At 40.1% G+C, this 20,047-nt stretch overlaps 2 protein-coding genes across 2 annotated transcripts in view; both read left to right on the forward strand.

Annotated features, from left to right (window-relative positions):
* SLC9A9 (solute carrier family 9 member A9) overlaps positions 1 to 20,047 on the forward strand; it is a 530,630-nt gene that overhangs the window by 210,917 nt on the left and 299,666 nt on the right. The window lies entirely within an intron of this gene.
* Positions 215 to 1,501, forward strand: LOC134390698 (nucleophosmin). Its single transcript, XM_063114367.1, has one exon. The coding sequence runs from the start codon at positions 298 to 300 to the stop codon at positions 1,180 to 1,182; it is 885 nt and encodes a 294-aa protein (XP_062970437.1). The 5' UTR covers positions 215 to 297; the 3' UTR covers positions 1,183 to 1,501.

A 20,047-nucleotide genomic window follows, 5' to 3' on the forward strand; every position in this document is an offset into this window, starting at 1 on the left:
TGTGGTTATGTATATTATCTCCGTAGAAGTAATTTAACAGTAAATTATTAGTCTTTGGCTTAAGAATCTATTTTGTGTTCACTTTTTAAAGATAGTTTATCTGGGTACAGAATTGAAAATTGACAAATATTTCCCTTCAGAACTTTGGAGATATTAGGACATTGTATTTTGTATGTTTTTATTGATTAAAAATATGCTCTGTAGCCCTGGTGTGATTCCGTCCTGCGCGGCTCTTCTGCGGAGTGGTCGTTTCTCTCCGTCCGCCTTCTCTCCCACCTGCGTGCGTGCTACCACCCCATGGAAGATTCGATGGACATGGACATGAGCCCCCTGAGGCCTCAGAATTATCTTTTCAGTTGTGAACTAAAGGCCGACAAAGATTATCACTTTAAAGTGGATAATGATGAAAATGAGCACCAGTTATCTTTAAGAACGGTCAGTTTAGGAGCTGGTGCAAAGGATGAACTGCACATTGTTGAAGCAGAGGCGATGAATTATGAGGGCAGTCCAATTAAAGTAACACTGGCAACTTTGAAAATGTCCGTACAGCCTACGGTTTCCCTTGGGGGCTTTGAGATAACGCCACCTGTTGTCTTACGGTTGAAGTGTGGCTCAGGGCCTGTGCATATTAGTGGACAGCACTTAGTAGCTGTGGAGGAAGATGCAGAATCAGAAGATGAGGAGGAGGAGGATGTGAAACTCTTAAGTATGTCTGGAAAGCGATCTGCCCCTGGAACTGGTAGCAAGGTTCCACAGAAAAAGGTAAAACTCGCTGCTGATGAAGATGATGATGACGACGATGACGATGATGATGATGATGACGATGATGATGATGATGACTTTGATGATGAAGAAACTGAAGAAAAAGCTCCAGTGAAGAAATCTGTACGAGATACTCCAGCCAAAAATGCACAAAAATCAAACCAGAATGGAAAAGACTCAAAACCATCAACACCAAGATCAAAAGGTCAAGAATCATTCAAAAAACAGGAAAAAACTCCTAAAACACCAAAAGGACCTAGTTCTGTAGAAGACATTAAAGCAAAAATGCAAGCAAGTATAGAAAAAGGTGGTTCTCTTCCCAAAGTGGAAGCCAAGTTCATCAATTATGTGAAGAATTGCTTCCGGATGACTGACCAGGAGGCTATTCAGGATCTCTGGCAGTGGAGGAAGTCTCTTTAAGAAAATAGTTTAAACAGTTTGTTAAAATTTTCCGTCTTATTTCATTTCCATAACAGTTGATATTTGGCTGTCCTTTTTATAATGCAGAGTGAGAACTTTCCCTACCGTGTTTGATAAATGTTGTCCAGGTTCCATTGCCAAGAATGTGTTGTCCGAAAATGCCTGTTTAGTTTTTAAGATGGAACTCCACCCTTTGCTTGGTTTTAAGTATGTATGGAATGTTATGATAGGACATAGTAGTAGTGGTGGTCAGACATGGAGATGGTGGGGAGACAAAAATATACATGTGAAATAAACTCAGTATTTTAATAAAGTAAAAAAAAAAAAATATGCTCTGTAATTGTTATTCTTCTTCTTCTTTTTTTTTTAGCTCTTCTGTCTTTTCTCTCTACTTCATTTTTTTTTTCTTTATATTTTATAATTGTGCAGTTTCACTCTGGCAAATCTTTCAATTTACTCACTTCACTTTGAACTTGACATGATTTTTCAATTCTACAATACTTCTCTTAGAATATTGCCTCTCCTTTGTTCCTCTGTTTTTTCTGAAACTCCTGTTAGATATATGTTGGATTTTTTCAATTTATTCTGCATATCTCTTAACATCCTTTTATACTTTACCTCTTTTTTAACTCGTGTTCTGGGTAATTTTCTCAAGTCCTGTTCCCTGATTCTCTTTTGAGTCGTGCCAACTGAGTTATTAATTTTATTGCCTATGGTTTACTTTCCAGATTTTATTTTTGTTTTTGTTTTCAGATTGGCTAGAGTTATCTTCTTTTATTATGTTTTATGTTTAATTTTATATCTTTCATCATTTTAAATTTAGTTATTTTAGAGGTGCCTTCAGATTGTGCTGTTTCTATTTCTTATGGTACTACTTTGTCCTCTTTAAAATTTTACTTTCTGCCTCTCTCTCATAGTGGTTACTCTTTTTATATTATCTTTTTTAAATAGTTTTGTGAAACAAAGTTAGACTGAAAAAAGAAAAATATTGGTTAATATGGTTCTTCAGGTCGTTAAAGAAAGTACGCAAACTCATCTTTTGTGAAGTTTTTTTTTTTTAAATAACATCAAGTGAAGTTTATTCTTGCTTTGAATTTTCTCTTTGATTCTTACCCCTGAGGATTTGTTTATTTTGAGCTGAACTATATGTTTAAAACATTGTTATAATTTATATGTAAATTTATATACATTAATACAAGAGGGAATCCTGTGTTAGTTTAATTCTGCTGGTTGCTGGGACCACCTCTTAACAACTTTCTGAGGATGCATAACATGCTTAACACCACTCTGTGTTCTGGTCAGCACTGGATGATGTCATAAGGCCACTGAAAACAAATTAGAAGCTTTAAAAGTGGTTTCTGTATAATTTCTTTAAGATGTCCAAAGATAATATCTGCTGAGATGATTGTCCGAAGCTGAAGTTACAAATGTGTGGTCTACAGGTCAGATCCCATCTGCAGACGTACTTTGTTTAGACCACACAATGTTTAAATCTTCTATATACAATTTGCCAACATTTAAAAATTGGCAAATTTACACAGTGGTTTAAACTTTCAGTTTCTCTTGAAAACAAACAAGCAAGCAAAAATAACCAGAAAATCGATGTTCCAACACCCCAGCCCTGTGCCAATATATGTGAATAGCTGCTGGCTCCAGTGTGTTAAGAGTTCCCATCACACTCCTTGGTTTCCATAGACAGCTTGTTCCCTTACATTATAGGTGTGGCCTTGCAGGCACCTGAGTTTGCAACTTCTGGTCTAAAGATTAGAAAAATTTGCAGACTGCCATCAAACAAATCATGATTAAGATCCTAATAAATATGTAAAGGGTTGATGAATCTGGTTAGCTGCTGAATGCTTTAGCATGCAGGCACTTCTTAAACACACTGAGGTCAGCATGCTGAGCCTGCTCTTCTGATGTGCTCAAGAGGAAGTATATTTATTGAGGGGAGTCATCTAAGATCCTGTAAAGAAACATGTAGACCAGTTGTAGTAAATATAAACACAAATGGTTCCAGAGTGGTTTAGTCAAGCGGAAATGAGGTTTTCACTTTTGCTTTGTGTTGGTGCATTTGTCCCTTTGTGAGGTGTAGTGGTCTCCTTGGAAGCAGGGCCTCCAGAACTCTTTCTAACTCTTGTTTCAACCAGTGGGACCATCACTGGAAACTTGCCAGAATCTGTGAGTAGTGAATAAGAATGGGACATGTTTCTAGTTCTAAAGCATTCCTTCTTTCTAGTTTTGCAAGAATTCAACAATATCATGGCTGAGTGGGAATGCTGTAAACTGTTATTAAATAGCTTTATTATTCCTTGGTAGGTTAGCTATTTATTAATTTGGTCAGTATTAATGTGGAAAAACAGCCTTTATTGTGTTGTAATTGCTTCCATATAGACTGTGTTCCAAACACTCGGAGGTATGTGAGTTGTCTGATTTGTATGCCACGTGCTCCCACCTCCATCTACTTTACCCTCCCCTCAGCCACACTCAACTTCTCATCATTACTTGCTCTCATTTTCCCTAAGCTCTGATGCCAGGCTCTCCTCCTCATCAGGCCTGGTTCTGGTTGCCGTCCCAGGTCAGGAGTCGTCCTCTCCTGCCAGCGCTCCCACCCTGCTTTATTCTCTCTACAAAGAGCATGTTTGTTACCTGGTGCTGTGATTGGTGCTCCACATAGCTGTAACCACCCGGTCTCGGGCTTCTTGAGAGCAAGCTCTACTTCTAGTTCATTCATCTTTGTGTTCCAGAGACTCTGCTTGTCACATGACAGGCACTCATCAAATTCATGGCGTCATGAATTAAACCTGATTACTTTCACAGAGGACTTCAGTTGGTTTAAAGGGCTAAGGAATATTTATTTCTAAAAGCAAAAGATGATAAGACATCTCTTAAATGAAACAAAAAAAGTGGGTATCTGGCACAAATTAGATCCGTAATTCAGCACTAAATTTTGTTCAGAGCCTCCTGGCAACAAAGGCAAAAGGGATGTGCATGAGTTTGTATGGCTGTCCAGGCAGTTAAAGAAAATACACGAATTATCAGCAATGGTTTTTTTCTTCTATTGAGCTCTATGAGAAATAGGGCATAGGGTGACAACATGATGTTCTTGATGATGACGGTATCATGAATGATGCAGAATTCTTTAAAAATCCACCCCTCTATAAAGGCTACAAGTAAAGCAATAATCCCTAACTAAAGCCACTGCTCTAATAGTTATGTAAAGTTGTTTGCTGGTGATCCACTGTGAAACAAAGTTAGAGCTATCAGTTATCCATTTCTGTGCAACAGACTATCCCACAACTTTGCTGCTTAATACAGCAAGCATTTACTATCTCACAGTTTCTGAGGGTCCACCTTGGCTGGGTGGTCCTGGTTCAAGGTGTCTCACGAGGTTGCCGACAAGCTGTGGGCTAGAACTATAGTCTCTGAGGACTCGGCTGGGGCTGAAGGATCTACTTCCAAGTTCACTCACGTGCTGTTGGCTGAAGGCTTCAGATCCTTGCCTAACAGACTTCTCTACAGGGCTGTGTGAGACTAGGCTTGCCCCAGAGAGAGCAATTCAAGAGAAATATTGTGAGAGTATGTATGAGAGACTGAGATAGCAACTGAAATGGAAGCCACAAAGCATTTTTAAATCTAATCTCAGAAGTGACGTATCATATCTGTCCTATTCTGTGGGTCATAGACCAACCCTGGGACAATGCAGAGGGGATACACAGGGTGAATCCCAAGTGTCAAGGACCACTGAGGGCCTTCTCGAAGGCTGGTGACCACAATAACCTGGAAGAATGTTTGGTTCTCATATACTTTAGACGGTCCTTCTAGAATCTCAACCTGAGCACTTTTATATATTGGATGAAGACCGTTCAGAACTGACTTCAGGGGGTAGAAGTCGATATTTATGTTGATCAGTGAGATATGTATATACTTCCAAGTCTAAGAGATAAATGTACCTGGACCAGATGGGATGGAAACGTGCAGGCCCGATTTGTGGTGTTCCTTTTTCATCTCTGCTTTGGGAAAGTCAACGGTTTCCTCAAAAGATATCTGAATGTGCTCGAGGACTTAGAAGAGCTTGAGATTACAGATTCCTACACCCAGACTATGGAAGAGGAAATGTCGGCTTTAAAACCTTTAAGCTCACCTGTGGTCACCAGCTTTCTCACCCACAAGTCTTGGAAATGCCATTTCAGATGCCCGCTTTTCAGTAGAACTGCATCTTACATGGCCCTCAGAAACAGGGCTGCAAATGAATGAAGGTAACAGTTGTATAATATAAAGGGGCTGTTTGGGGGAAAGCCAGATACTATTATCATCCTATTATACAGCAGGATTAAGCAGTTTACAGAATCAGATATCACATTCAACCAGGAAACCCACAGCTGGCCTCTTTCATTTTAAACTATATGCAGAATAGCCTTTTAAAAGGAATTATTAAGACATTTAAAATGAATGAAATATTAATTAAAGGAAGCGTAATAGCTATTATTGAATACAATTAAAGTAATGTACTTAAGTATTAATACTTTCTAGAGAGTAAAAGAATTGCTAAAATTAACTAAGTCCTTTTAAAGGCAGCTATTGAATATTTTAAGCAGTTGATCTGATGCAGCCGGTCTTCCTCACAAGGAAGAACTTCTTAAGAGGTGGACTTTCACTAAGATATCATGTTGAGATCTTCAGAGGTGTTGACCTAGAGTCCTTGGGTCTGAGCCAGAGCCTCAGAAGCTTAGGTCAGAAGCATGTACAGGAAGGAGGCCCTTTGCTCCAGACCAAGCTACGTGCTGCTGGTCCCATAGTGAACAAGCCAGCAACTTGCCAAAGCGAAGTGTTCAAACAGACCTCCTGTCCCCTGACTCTTGGCTGTTTTGAAACATTAAATAATACAATAGCAAAGTTAATATTTTTAATTTCTTTTTCTTTTGTACATATCTTCTGCAACAGAAAGTTAATTTTTTATATGATAGTGTTAGGGACAAATAAAACCTGTTGGACGAATTCGTTTTTAAAAATTGAAGAAAGGGTTTGGCTAAGAATTTAAAACAAACAGAAAGAGGACACGGGAAGACTGTTGAATACAGGCTGGAGATGCAATGACTAGAATTTCTCCATGAACACAGGGCCTCGAGTCCTAGCCAGGGGAGTGTGAGCTCAGTGAGTGTGGGGGCTGCTGCAGGAGCATGAGGATGTTGCTGGGGCGGTGGCAGCGAGGGGAGCAGGCACAATGAGGCAGAGAAGGGAGTGACAGGGTCATGCAAAGTCATGTTCACATCCCATCTGATGTAGGCACTTATCAAAATATGTAGAGCTGGGCTTCATTCTAGATTTTTCTGCATAATGGCTAGATAAGGGGCTCAATAAATAGCCCCCTAAAGGCGTGCTTCCCAGGACTCTGGGCATGACAGCCTGCAAATTAGACTGCCAGGTCTGTTATCTGGAATTGTGCTCAGACCATGGCATTGACCCAATTTCAGCAGAACACTTGGGTCCTCTGTGTTTGTCATTGGAAATAATGAGAAGCCTCGTCTAGCTCCGTGCCATTGATCAGATATCTGTTTGAGAGGATTCCCTTAGCAGTAATTACACTTCATGATTCACAAAGTTTCCCCACATCCATGACACAATGTGATCCTCATGCCAACCCCAAGAGACAAATGAGGGACACTAACATTACCATCACTCCCTTTTCACAGATGAGCCAACAGAGGCAGAGAAAAGTAGTTACTCCCCTGGGCTGCATACTTCACGATCATGTTGTACTCGTATGTGCCAAGCACTGCCACTTATCCTATTAAATCCTTACAGCAGCACTGTAAATTATTGTACTTGCAGAGGTCAAGTAACTTGCACAGCTAATTGCTGCCTCCCATGGTGGCAGAACTTACTCTCAAGCCCAAAGGGTCTGAACCAGCTCTCCCGTGTCTCCACAGTGACGATAGCATATGCACTGTAACAGGAAAAGGCATAGAACCATATAAAAATGAGGGACACACTTCATAACTTTCTCTCCCCTCTCTGAATTCCTGAAATGGGTGGTCTGTAGCTATTTAGATCTGTAAAACTTGTGTTGTAAAATATTACTATGCCTTGTCTCTTCTTTGAAATTATAAACTTCTGGAGCGAAAGAACCACATTTTATCTTCTGATTATTGACCGTCCCAGGTCCAGTTCTGGGATTCACACTGTTTAAGCTCAGTCTATTTTTGGATAAATTGAATTATTTAATGACAGAAATGGAAATTAATTCAGGCCTCTGAACTCCTAATTGCTCAAATTACCTTCCAATGGATTCTTTATAGTAAAATTAATTTGAAAGCAATAGTTTACTTGAAATCTGCAATGCTATGAATTAACACCAGGGGTGAGAGAGTTAAATACGTGAATTTGGAGAACTGTTTAATACTGGATTTGGAAACTGTGCATAGGGGCACAAATTTTAAAAACAATCTCTGGAGGCAGTATGACACAGTGAAAGAGACGGGGTTCTGGAGAGTATGAAGCCTGGCCCCCCCATTTACCATTGAGATGGATCTGGCCAAGTCACTTTAACGTCACTGAATTTCAATTCCAAAATCTACAAAAAGGAGCTCACCACAAAATTTATTTCGTATGAATATCATGAAGCTCAGAGGAGATAGTGTCAGTCACCTTATAATTCTGAATTCTGAATTATTTAAAATTTTGGGTGGAGAGGGTCTCAAATCATCTCCCATCTCAGAAGACTGTTTGTTGCTTTACATATTTATCGTCTATGTCCCAGGGTCCCTCTGCAGCAGTACCAAGCACTTAGTAGGTTCTCAGCGAACAGTCATTGAATGAATAAACATGAATCCCAATAGAAATAATCACATCGGAATTTTATGAAAGAGAAGGAATTTGGGGAAATAACTCCCCTATTGTCCTTAATGAGACTGTTCCCCCAGCTTTCCTCATTTAAGAGAAATAAAATGTGTGTGCTTAAGCGTGGACACTGCAGCACTCCGCTTACATCTCCGTTGACACTTTGTTATGCTCAGTTGAAATGAATCACACAGGACTCTCCCTGCATCGTTTGTCTAATCTTCAGCAAGCAAGCCCTGCCAGGGGTAAAAGCAGCAGCCCAACTGGTCTCTTCACTCAGCCTTGGGCACAGTGAAAAAGAGGATTTGAAGTAATTGAAAACACCTGAGAAAATATTTCACCCTTATGGTCTATTTAACAGTCTATATCTCCTATATTTCATTATCTTGGCTCGTCTTGATGACTGTGAAATGATCTCCTAATTCTCTCCTTTGCCATTGCTGCCAACCAGCATGGGCGTTTTCGTACTGATTAGCTTTTCTCATTTATTGAGTTGAGTTTGGAAGGGTCATCTCAAATCCATCTGGAAAACAAGAATGTCACCAATCTTGGCACATCACTAATGTTTAGAAATAGAGTTACTAGCTGTAAGGATCAACTTACTGATGTTAATATTTAAATCTGATAAATCGTCGAGTTCTACTTCTGTTTATTTTTCATGTTTATGGAATTCTAGACCCTCCAGAGGGAGCTTCTCTCAGTTCTTGCTGCCCTTGAGGACAGCAGAACATCTGCAGACACCACTGGGTTGGTAGGGGAGAGGTGAGAAGACAGTATCAGGGCAGTTATGAATCGCTGCATTACCTTGGACAACTGACTTCCTTCTCCACATTTCCTTTGGTTTTTGGATTTTAAAAAATGGAAAGAACCTATATTAGTCCGTTTCTGTTGCTTATGACATAAATACCTGAAACTAGGTGATTTATAATGAAAAAGAAATCTATTGCTTACAGTTGCAGAGGCTGGGAAGTCCAAAGTCCAGGGAACACATCTGGTAAAGGTCTTCTTGGTGGTGGCTTTACAGCAACTCAGGGGAGTCTCACATGGCAGAAAATGGCAGAGCAGAGAGAGAGAGAGTCTCTCGTGTTCTCCTTTTAAATCCTTCAGAACCACACCTCATCCACCATGTTAATCTGTCCACTAGAGCATGCTCCTACAATCTAATCACCTCTTCAAGGCTTCACCTTTCAATAACCATAAAAGGATTTCCCACCCTTTTAACTGTCACAGTGAGGATCAAGCTACTAATGTATGGATTTGGAGGGACACAATTTAATCAATCCATACCAGAGCCATTGATATCTTCCTTAGAGAGATGAGAAGACATGAAATCTTCTGGGACACTTTGATTTCTTTCAAGTCTTGGGGAATCCATAAGGTTTTTGCATGCTTTATTTATCCTCCATTTCATTATGTATTTTGTTTATGTATGACATCTTAACATTTAAGGCCACCTTGAAGGAATTTGGATTCTTTACTCCTTGAAGCACTTGTCTGTGTTCAGCTGGTAGCACCATTTGCATTGCAGTAGCTCAGGGAGTGAAATGATGTTTTGCAGGATCACAGAGAGTGGCCGTGGCAAGTTCAGATTACACTCAGGCAATTGTGTAGCTCATAAAGCCCCATGGCTTCCATGGATTATTTGTAGGTCACATTTCAACCGTAACTCTAATCACCACCACCACCACCACCACAAAGATTGCTGATTACTCAGATGTTAAGCACAGCCGTATTTCTTTGCAAACAAAGTCCCTTCTGACAGAATAAAAGATCCACTTATGCTTTCCAAGCAAAGTCTTTTTATTATTAGATTTCTGGGCATGTTGGAGTTTTATACTGTTTATAATTCAACGCTCTTAGTAACAACAAAATAGCTGGAACTGATTGGTAAAATTTTAAAAATCCAGAAACACAATTATGTTTTTAAAGAGTTAAATAGTCATATAAGACGTAATACCAGTGACAGGGAACAAAATTTCTTTTCAAACCCTCTCCCCATGAAGCACATGGTAGGCTTTCTTCTCCCAGCTCTTCTGCTGCCACAGTCCTATCAGGTGCACTGTGCCCATGTGACAGGAGAAACAGCCCTCCAGGTCAGGGGAGGGGGAACTAGTTTGAATCCTGTTGAGAATGAGGGCCACCATTTCAACGCTTCGAGTTCTACTCACATAATTGTCAGCATCTGGCTTGGCTAGCAAATCAGGGCCTTAAAAACAAAAGATTCCTGCTCCCTGAAAAAGATAACACCATTGTTCAGGAAATGGCAAGCCTGACAGGTATCTTTTTGTCCTCTTTGGTGCCTACCAGACCACACACAGAGAATAACAAACTCCCTCCCTATTGAAGGGCAAGGATGGCAGCAGGCAGCACATTCACTCCAACTGGAAAGTGGGGAATGATTTTAAACACTGTGTGCTGACTTGCTTACAGCATTTTAATAATGGTAGGTAGGGGCCGTGGGACTTTGGATAAACAAGTACCAGCCCCGGAAGCAGCCAGCTGCACTTGCTCCTGTAACGCTCTGGGGTAGCATGTGCAGATTTAGGGGAAAAGGGTGTCTTTTTTAAAGGAGGCTACTGGAGGAAATGATGTAGACATTGTAAACAGAGATGATCTGGGGCTAAGAGTCTGTGTGAGAAACCTGGTTAGAAATCAAACTCTCACTAGCTCTGATCTGCCCTCCATTAGTTTCCTGAGCTTAGAATGAAAGGAAGGCCCCTCTCAAGGCACAGGTGCAGCCCCCGTCCTTTGGTTGTGCCCACTTACAGGCATGGCCCCCTCATCATGCAAACAGCTGCGCTGCCCGTCTTTGTGTGGATACAGTTTTTAAAAATGAAAATCGTCATGGCAACAGCTGCAGCCACTTATTACAGAGCAGTGGAAGTGACGCAGATATTTGTGGGGAAAGCTATGCTCTCAGAATAATGTGTCCCTGACACTGGAGTGGATTTTTCCCACTAATATTTCCACTCTTAAAAAAGAAAAAGGTGTGAGAGTCTGTTCAACAAAGATTTATCTGGGAACTGGAGAGCTCAGGGAATTGGCAAGTGGGAAGGGAGCCTTTTATCTGAGGGCCCTGAGTTAATCCAGCTGTTTGGCAATGGCTTTTGATACTACGATTCTAGGCAGAGCACTGCCCGCTGCTCACCACAGCTAATACACTGCTCTGAACAGAATCGCCTAACAGCAACCACAGTGATGATGACGACCTGAATTGAAACCAGTTTTCTGCTTCTTTTAGCACCATACCTTCCTGGGAGCTTTGAGGAACCTCTACATTTGAGGCTATAAGAACCGATTTGCTCCCATCTGTCAATAAGTGTAAGCTTAAATTTCCTCTTAACTGAGTTCTGAGATTAATAGCATCTTTCATGAGCTTATGCTAAATGTTCTGGCACTTTCTTTTTGCTGAACATTAGGAAGGCAAGTGAAGAGGAATGCTAGGAAAGAAATATTTGCCATGACATGTTCAAGACTTTATACACTGTGGGGGAGGGTCTCTATGTTGAGTTTTTAATGAGTTTTTTCCTGTTCCCTAAGCATGAGACCATCATCTTCATGATCCCATAGACCATGTCCTTGTTGGAAGCAGACAGATAATCTGACAGAAACTAACTATGAAAGAACAGAAAAGTGATATCAATATTGGGTAACTTATGAAATAATAAAACCTCAAAAAGCCACGGTCTCTAACTATAGATAAATAAGCCTCGAGCATTAGCAAAAACATCCATCAAAACCAAAATCCTTCGCTCACTTCCAAAGAACTCTGACATCTGCTGAGAAGATTCAGGCGTGTATGCATGCCTGTGAGTGTGCACGCACACATGGAAAAGCAGTCAGGATTTAGATCATCTGCTTTATCTCTCACAAGGTTCAAATCTTAAATAAAAGTTATTCTGTATTTTTTTTAGTTATGGATCCTAAAGCTATAGAGTATGCATTACACTACCAAAATTATATTTTATCCAGACTTTACTAAACTATGTTGTGCTTGGTTTGTTTTCCTTCTATCACCCGGAAAAGGCAGAGAAGTCCATGGAGGAAGTTTGTGCCCTGGGCTATAGGAAACATATTGCAAAACGGCTCCATCTCTCCCTATTCCAGCAAATGATGGAAAAACAAAAACCTTTCACTCTTTAAGCCCAGCCACTAGGGATTGTTTTATTTTTATTATAGGACAAGACAGCATGTTAGAACCTATTGTGCAGCAAGCTGTATGTCCCATCTCCCTGCTCTCTGCTGCCAAGAAACTGTACACCTAACAATGCCGGAATTTGGGATTAGAACACTGCTTGATGGTGTCTTTCCAAAGAAATCTTCATTGCTGTTTGAATCCCACATTTATCCTATGTATGATTTGTCCGGCAATCAGGAGTAATTTTTCAGTCAATACAAGCTTCTGCCAGATGTTTAGGTTCCGTTCCGGGCTGTCTCTCACACTCTCTCTCATTTCTACACTTCACCTGTACCCCCTTCATCAATTTCTTCATGGCATTGCATCAGATCTTAGTTGAGAGACTCAAGAGGAATGTAACTGACAGTTTTATTCTCACTAAACTAAGCAAGAATGAAGGATGTATCAGTTGAAATCCTCATACAGAAAAGTGGATGTTGAAAGTAATGCAGCAGTAGAGAAGGGAGAGAACCACATTCTTCCTGAGAAGTCACTGTGTTTTCCTGGATAGGGAAGCCTGGGGCAGATGCTTGATAAGGAGTGTTAGTACAGACGGCATCACCATATGGCATAAAATGCAGCTTAGTATGATTAATTTCGCATTTAATGAATGTGCTTAATTTTGCTGAATGACTTCCAAAGGACTTCCATATTCCTCCAAAAGGACTATGGTTCTGTGGGAGGATCTCCCCAACAGCTTAGCAAGGAAAGCCAAGTCCACCAGCTCCACTTAGAATCTCTGTTGGTGGGCTTAGGTCACAAGGAACCACTGCCCCAAACCCTTGTTTGTTTCAAAGCACAAATCATGTATTCAAGGAGCACTCTTCCAAAGTCTTAGAGAGATCTTGTCTAGATGTACGCAAGTCTGCTTTGGTGGTATAGGTGTCCATCATTTTGCCCCCAAAGGAGTCTCCATTTGGCAATACATTCCATTCTGATAGAAAAATAATGTTTTAATTATCTGTCAAATATAGTAGCAGCCAGGGACAGATATGCTACTTCCTGCCAGATAACAAGCCAAACATTCCACCTTTGAAACATAAACATTTTCTTGCACGTAGGGAAATGTCTGGAGGAAACTTAATCCTGTTCCACTGCTGTTTCAAAGGCTTTTCTTTCTCAGATTAGCTCTTGCGGCTTTTGTTTTTGTTTTTGTTTTGGGGTTGTTTTGTTTTTGTTTTTGTTTTTTGCCTATGTGCTATTAAATAAACATACAAAGAAAAACTAAAGAAATGTGCAGATGTAAGTTAAACTAGATATTTTAAAGACCTCACCAGTGGGTACTACCTAAAACAGGAATTTACTGATTGGAACCACTACATACAAGGGTACTCAAAAATTTGTAGAAAAATAGAATTAAAAGATAGTACGAATCTTTCCATGAACTTTTGAAGTACTCTTGTACAACTAACTTTTTGTTGATGCACAAATTTGTCAACATACAGTTTGATGGGTGGGGACATCATAGGAAAGGGTGACATAGGAGCGTTGGAACCAGGTCAATTAAGGTTTTAATGTCAGTTCTATCACTTACTTGCCACATTTGCTAACCTTCCTCAATTTCCCCTTGTAACATGTAAATCATATTATCTCTGCTATAGAATTATTGTATTACAAGTAATGTATACGAAATGCATATCGCACTTCCAGCTTGCAAGAGGCCCTCAATAAATGGCAGCTATTAACATTGCAATGTAGAAAACACAAAGTCTAAGAGAATTTCAACACTGACCATTTTGCTGAAACAGATCACATACGCTTTCCGTATTTAGTATTTAAGACTTCAAAATTAAGCTGGCATTGCACAGGGTAATCCTTCAACTTACTAACGAATTACTTTTTTAATCTTACTAGTTTATTCTATTATGGTTTGAAAAGCTGGGAATTGTTTTTTCCTCTCTCCTTATTTTGAGAAATTACCAATTAAGTTCCTTTTTTAAAATCCAGAATTTTTAAGGGTTGAATATTTTCAGTGTAAATAATTTAAAAGAACCAATACTCTTTTTCCTCCCCACTGCCACCTGCACAGACTGGCTGGTGCCAGAGCCGAGGACTGCCAGGCAAACCCGAGGCAGATAATGGCAGGGGCACTTGTCTGGCTCTCGGAGACTCCATTTCATCACAGTCCTCGACTTCTGGCGTGAGGTTCGTGGAGATGATCATGCCCTTCCTGGGGGTGAAGTTACCTGGGTCTTCACCATCACAATTCATATGAAGTCGGGATGCTATAATTTCTAATTATGCATCGACCTTCTCCTAATGATGTTCATTAGCATTAAGTGATAAAGCAGACTTTTCATAAACAAAACCAGGGATTTTGCCATTTCTTGGCAGAAGATTTTTTAGAGGCTCTCTGTCTCTTTGTGTTACACATACACACACACACACACACACACACACACACACACACTGAAAGGTGCCACAGTCCTTTACTTTTTTCTTTTATTTATTTATTTATTTTTAATTTTATTTTGTCGATATACATTGTGGCTGATTATTGCTCCCCATCACCAAAACCTCCCTCCCTCCTCCCTCCCCCCTCCCCCCACACCAATGTCCCCTCTGTTTGCTTGTTGTGTCAACTTCAAGTAGTTGTGGTTGCTATATCTTCTTCCCCCCCCCCGGTTTTGTGTGTGTGTGTGTGTGTGTGTGTGTGTGTGTGTGTGTGTGTGTGTGTGTGTGTGAATTTATATATTAATTTTTAGCTCCCACCAATAAGTGAGAACATGTGGTATTTCTCTTTCTGTTCCTGACTCGTTTCACTTGATATAATTCTCTCAAGGTCCATCCATGTTGTTACAAATGGCAGTATTTCATTCTTTTTTATAGCTGAGTAGTATTTCATGTGTAGATGTACCACATTTTCCGTATCCACTCATCTGATGATGGACATTTGGGCTGGTTCCAACTCTTGGCTATTGTAAAGAGTGCTGCGATGAACATTGGGGAACAGGTATACCTTCGACTTGATGATTTCCATTCTTCTGGGTATATTCCCAGCAGTGGGACAGCTGGGTCATATGGTAGATCTATCTGCAATTGTTTGAGGAACCTCCATACCATTTTCCATAGAGGCTGCACCATTTTGCAGTCCCACCAACAATGTATGAGAGTTCCTTTTTCTCCGCAACCTCACCAGCATTTATCGTTCAGAGTCTTTTGGAATTTAGCCATCCTAACTGGGGTTAGATGGTATCTCAGTGTGGTTTTAATTTGCATTTCCCGGATGCTGAGTGATGTTGAGCATTTTTTCATATGTCTGTTGGCCATTTGTATATCATCCTTAGAGAAATGCCTACTTAGCTCTTTTGCCCATTTTTTAATTGGGTTGCTTGTTTTTTTCTTGTAAAGTTGTTTGAGTTCCTTATATATTCTGGATATTAATCCTTTGTCAGATGTATATTTTGCAAATATTTTCTCCCACTCTGTTGGTTGTCTTTTAACTCTGTTAATTGTTTCTTTTGCTGTGCAGAAGCTTTATAGTTTGATATAATCCCATTTGTTTATTTTTCCTTTGGTTTCCCATGCTTTTGGGGTCGTATTCATGAAGTCTGTGTCCAGTCCTATTTCCTGAAGTGTTTCTCCTATGTTTTCTTTAAGAAGTTTTATTGTTTCAGGGTGTATCCTCCTCTCCTGTCACTGGTTCACCTGTTTCTATTCAGATGCTTTCTAACAATGGCCCAGAGGTATTTTTTTAAAACTGGATTTTCCAAGAAGGTTATAATAGATTTGAATAAAAGACTAGTGAATACACTTAATCCAGAGGAGACAGTGAGGTATAATTTTTGAATTCTACCATTTTTTCAAAAGAATTTTCAATTTATTCATAACCTTAGTCCCACCTGAGAAGTAAAGTACAATAGCTGGGAGCATGTCTGTTAAATGGAAAGAATGGTAATACAAAAAAGATGTGACTAATGAAAACTTGAGAGAGAGAGAAGAGGAGGAACCTGCCATTTTATGGAATAGAGGAGATTATCAAAAAGCAGCCCTTATTATCTGCCACTTCCTCTCCAAATAGGAGGACCCCATCTCTGGCCCTTTGTGCCAGCTCCTCCTTCCAAGTCACACCCTGCCTACCTCCTTCCTCCTTTGAGAACTATCAGAACAATTCCCCAGTTCTAACCCATCTCAGACAAAACATCTGCCTCCAAAATGTTTCTTATCACCAAAGTGTTACTTACTTCATAACTTAGCCCTCAAAGGACATTTCTCCCCAAGTTCTTGGGAAGCATCAGCATGTTTCTCCCATTTGCTCTCATGACATAAACACAGATAGTGGACTTACTGAAGGTCTAGCCATGGGTGAACAGAGCCAAGCCCCAAGAGCTGCTGTGTCCCACACACTCTGGTTGACCTTGGGATAGCCGAGCCCTGGTAGTGGTGGCAGTGACGGTGAGTCCTGGCCACATGACTTTGGAGGTATTGAGTCCCTATAGTTAATATCAGCTAAACCATGAATAAAAAGTAGGGTTGACCCAGGCCATAGATGAATGTATGCTTCGTGGTGTTACCTGCTGTATTCCCTAACACTGTCGATCACTCCCATGTACACACAACGCTCAAAATGTCACTTTCCTGTCTGCATGTATCAATGTGTCGGGAACTGCCAGTCTTTCTGATCTATTGTTGTTCAGTTGTGTTCTCCCATATGTTGTCTGCTAGCCCAGAGCAGCCACATGTGATGCTCTGGTGTCATGTGCTTGGCACTGGCTGTCCAGTTCTCCCTCCTGTCTCATCTTCTGCAGATCACCATTTGCCTCAGATTTCACCACTCCCTCCTCCTTCTGCCATCAGTGTTTGTGTACCACCGCTTCAGTGGTTTTTAAACTTTGGGGTGGTCATCAACCACATGGAGGTGATGAAGTTGAAGGCATCTCCTTTCAGAAAAACACACGTGTGCATTTACAAATGCTGGGTTCACCTCCATCCAGCCATGATTCAACACCCAGAAGCTGATTTCCTGGGCCCCTTGCTGGTTGTTCACATGGTAACGGTAGCTTGTTTATCTGGTTCTAAATTGAAGCTTTCTACTGACCTCCTTCCACCCCAATCCCTACTGAGTCTTCCAGCCTCCATGTTCCCCCAGATACCAAGCTATCGCCTGCCTAGATATGCAAAAACCATCCTCCGGCTCCTCCAAGGCTGTTTCAGCACCCAGAGCCCTAGTTCCTGGCACCAAGCAGTAGCTTGTGCTCCTCCACAGCTCAGCAATGGCCTTGAAAAATGAAGTGTTCATCCTTATGCTTAGCCCATGACTCCAAGTTTTAGAAAGTGTCTATAATGCACGGAGTGGGACAGGTCTTTAATTGCTTGAGTTAGGAATCTATCAGTTCTTAAAAGTTGTATTGGTTTGAGGTTCAAGTATACCTTAAGGTCCATGTTCTTACTCCAGACAAAAGCTGTGTTCTGAAGATCTAATGCCAGAGATGACTCTTGTATACAATATCCACTTTATACCAATGCCTAGAAACATACAAGTGAAGAACATTAAGTGGAAGCAAAACCATCTTTGGTAAGATTTGTTGATCTGCAAGTCCCATGCTTCAAAGACAAAATTGATATCTGTGGGAATGAGGCAACTGCTTTGGTAAAATGTCAGTTTAAGAAGATAACTATGCACTTTGCACCCAAAGATAACCTGAACTCAAGCAAAATTATCTGCAACTCCAAACAGATGGGTACAGATTCTTAAATTAAGCTGTGATTTGGGGCCCAGATGCTCACTTAATTGCTAGTAAATGGAAGATGGGGGAAGGGTCTGGGGAATGAGTTGATTGGTGCAAATATTTTCCAGGAGTTGGCTTGTAACCAGGTGCAACCAAGTCAGGCTTTCTCAGGCGGCTGTTTATTATAATCATAGTAGGGTTTGTCTGATGTGGAAGTGAAAGGCATCCAGTTTAGGGAGGCAGCTAATTGTGTATGAAAAGTCCTTTGACCCAGTCAGAGGAAACTAACATTTCATTCAGGCATCCACCACTGTCCTCCACACACAGCATTTGTGAAACACTGCAGGCTCCAATCCAAGCAAGTGCTTGTTGCTGATTCTTCTTTATCTCTGTGTAGCATGTGGGGAGCTGTGCATTGGTGATCTCCATAAAAGCAAACTCTACTGGTTTCATTTTTTGTTCCTTGTGGTTGCATTAGACACCTTCTGTTCACAAACATATTTTTGTTCAGATATAACAACAAGATTTCTGTGCTATGTCTACCTTGGTGTCCCCTTCCTCTGCAAGGCTGCTAGAAGTTCAGCTCTGTTAAATTTGCAAGACAACTGTGGATCTTTTGTGCTTAGCTATTGTTAACAATTTACATGCATCCCCTTGTTTGATACTATCCCAGTAGCCTTCTGCTCTACAGGCCTCATTAAGAAAGAGACGAATTCAGTATTTGATCTCACTCTAAGCATATTGCTCATTCCACCCCCAAAAGATTCTTACAATGTTCTGACACATTAATTGGAATTCCTACATGCCTCCATATTCTTAGAAGTAGAGCTTAGTTTTTATTGATTTCTTTTGGGCAAATGGCAAAATTTATAGTAATTATCCCAACAATAATATTATTAGAAATAGCAATAACAACAATAACAGCTAACATGTATGGAGCACTTTCTATGTTCTAGGTAGCGTTCTAAGCACTATACACATATTAACACACCTATTCCCCACTTTATGAAGGAGATGCCATTGTTATCACCATTTTCCAGATGAATACACCAAGACACACAAGTAATTACTGTAAAGAGACAGTAGTCACCACATGGGAGAACAATGAACACCCGCATGGAACAGCAGACATGAATTGGTCTTGGTATGAATGCCAAGAAACATGGGACATAGTTGCATATTAAAACCTATTCAGTATGAAGAAGAGGTCTCCATGAAAAAAACTTGGCCTGTAAATAGCACTAGCTTGTTAGCAAAACTTTTCATATTGAAATGGATATTTTGACTAATGTAATTTTTTTCTTGCAAATAAGGACTAGAAATCCTAAAATCTTCAACTTGCAAGAGTGGTCTTTGCCTCAATCCTAGTGGTTCTCAGTGAGCACCCTCAGGTGCTAAATCCAGGTGTTTCCGCCCCTCAGTCTGCACTGCCCACAGGCTTTCAATCAGTGAGACCTGAATTGAATAACTGATGTTCCATTTACCAGCAAGTTACCTTGGGCAAATTATTTAACCTCCTGGAGTCTGTTTATATCTAACGTGAGACTAATTCTCTCTTCATTAGATTGTTGGAAGGATTAAATAAATACATAAAGTTATTTAATCTTTCTAAACCATAGTTTCCTAATCTGTAAAATGAAAATAATAATACCACCTACTTCAGGAGGTTACGGTGAGAGTTATTATGCTTATAAAAATGCTTAATATAAGTGCTTGACACATAGCAGATGTTTCACAGTAATGAATACAGGGAATAGTAAGTATTTTGCATGCTCAGTCAATGTTTAAGAACCTGACCCCCTTCTCTATTTTTAACCTTGAGGATTAATATTTGTTTTTGCTTCACCTGTTTATGATGTTACTTTAATTTTAACTAGATTTCCATCTTTGGTGGCTATTAGCCTACTTTTTTTTAAGAGCAGTTTCACATATCACAGCACTCTTTGGAGCTAAGATTTCATTAATGAGGATTAAAGGATTTGAAAAGTTGGAGAAAGAGTAAAAATTCCCATTAGACCATGAAAATTATTTTTTCTCTCTCTCCAAAATGAATAGCTTCACAGTAGTGGGATTCAGATTCATTTCTGCTTCAGAAGAAAGAAAGAAAAAGAAATAGGAAGAGTATTTGCAAGTTACTTTTATCTTTAGGACTATCTCAAATCCACTTTTCCCCCAATATTAG

Source organism: Cynocephalus volans, chromosome 11, assembly GCF_027409185.1.
Source record: "Cynocephalus volans isolate mCynVol1 chromosome 11, mCynVol1.pri, whole genome shotgun sequence".
NCBI classification, from domain to species: Eukaryota; Metazoa; Chordata; class Mammalia; order Dermoptera; family Cynocephalidae; genus Cynocephalus; species Cynocephalus volans.

Excerpts from the sequence above, each read along its gene's own strand:
- LOC134390698 (XM_063114367.1), top strand. The coding sequence starts at position 298 with ATGGAAGATTCGATGGACATGGACATGAGCCCCCTGAGGCCTCAGAAT.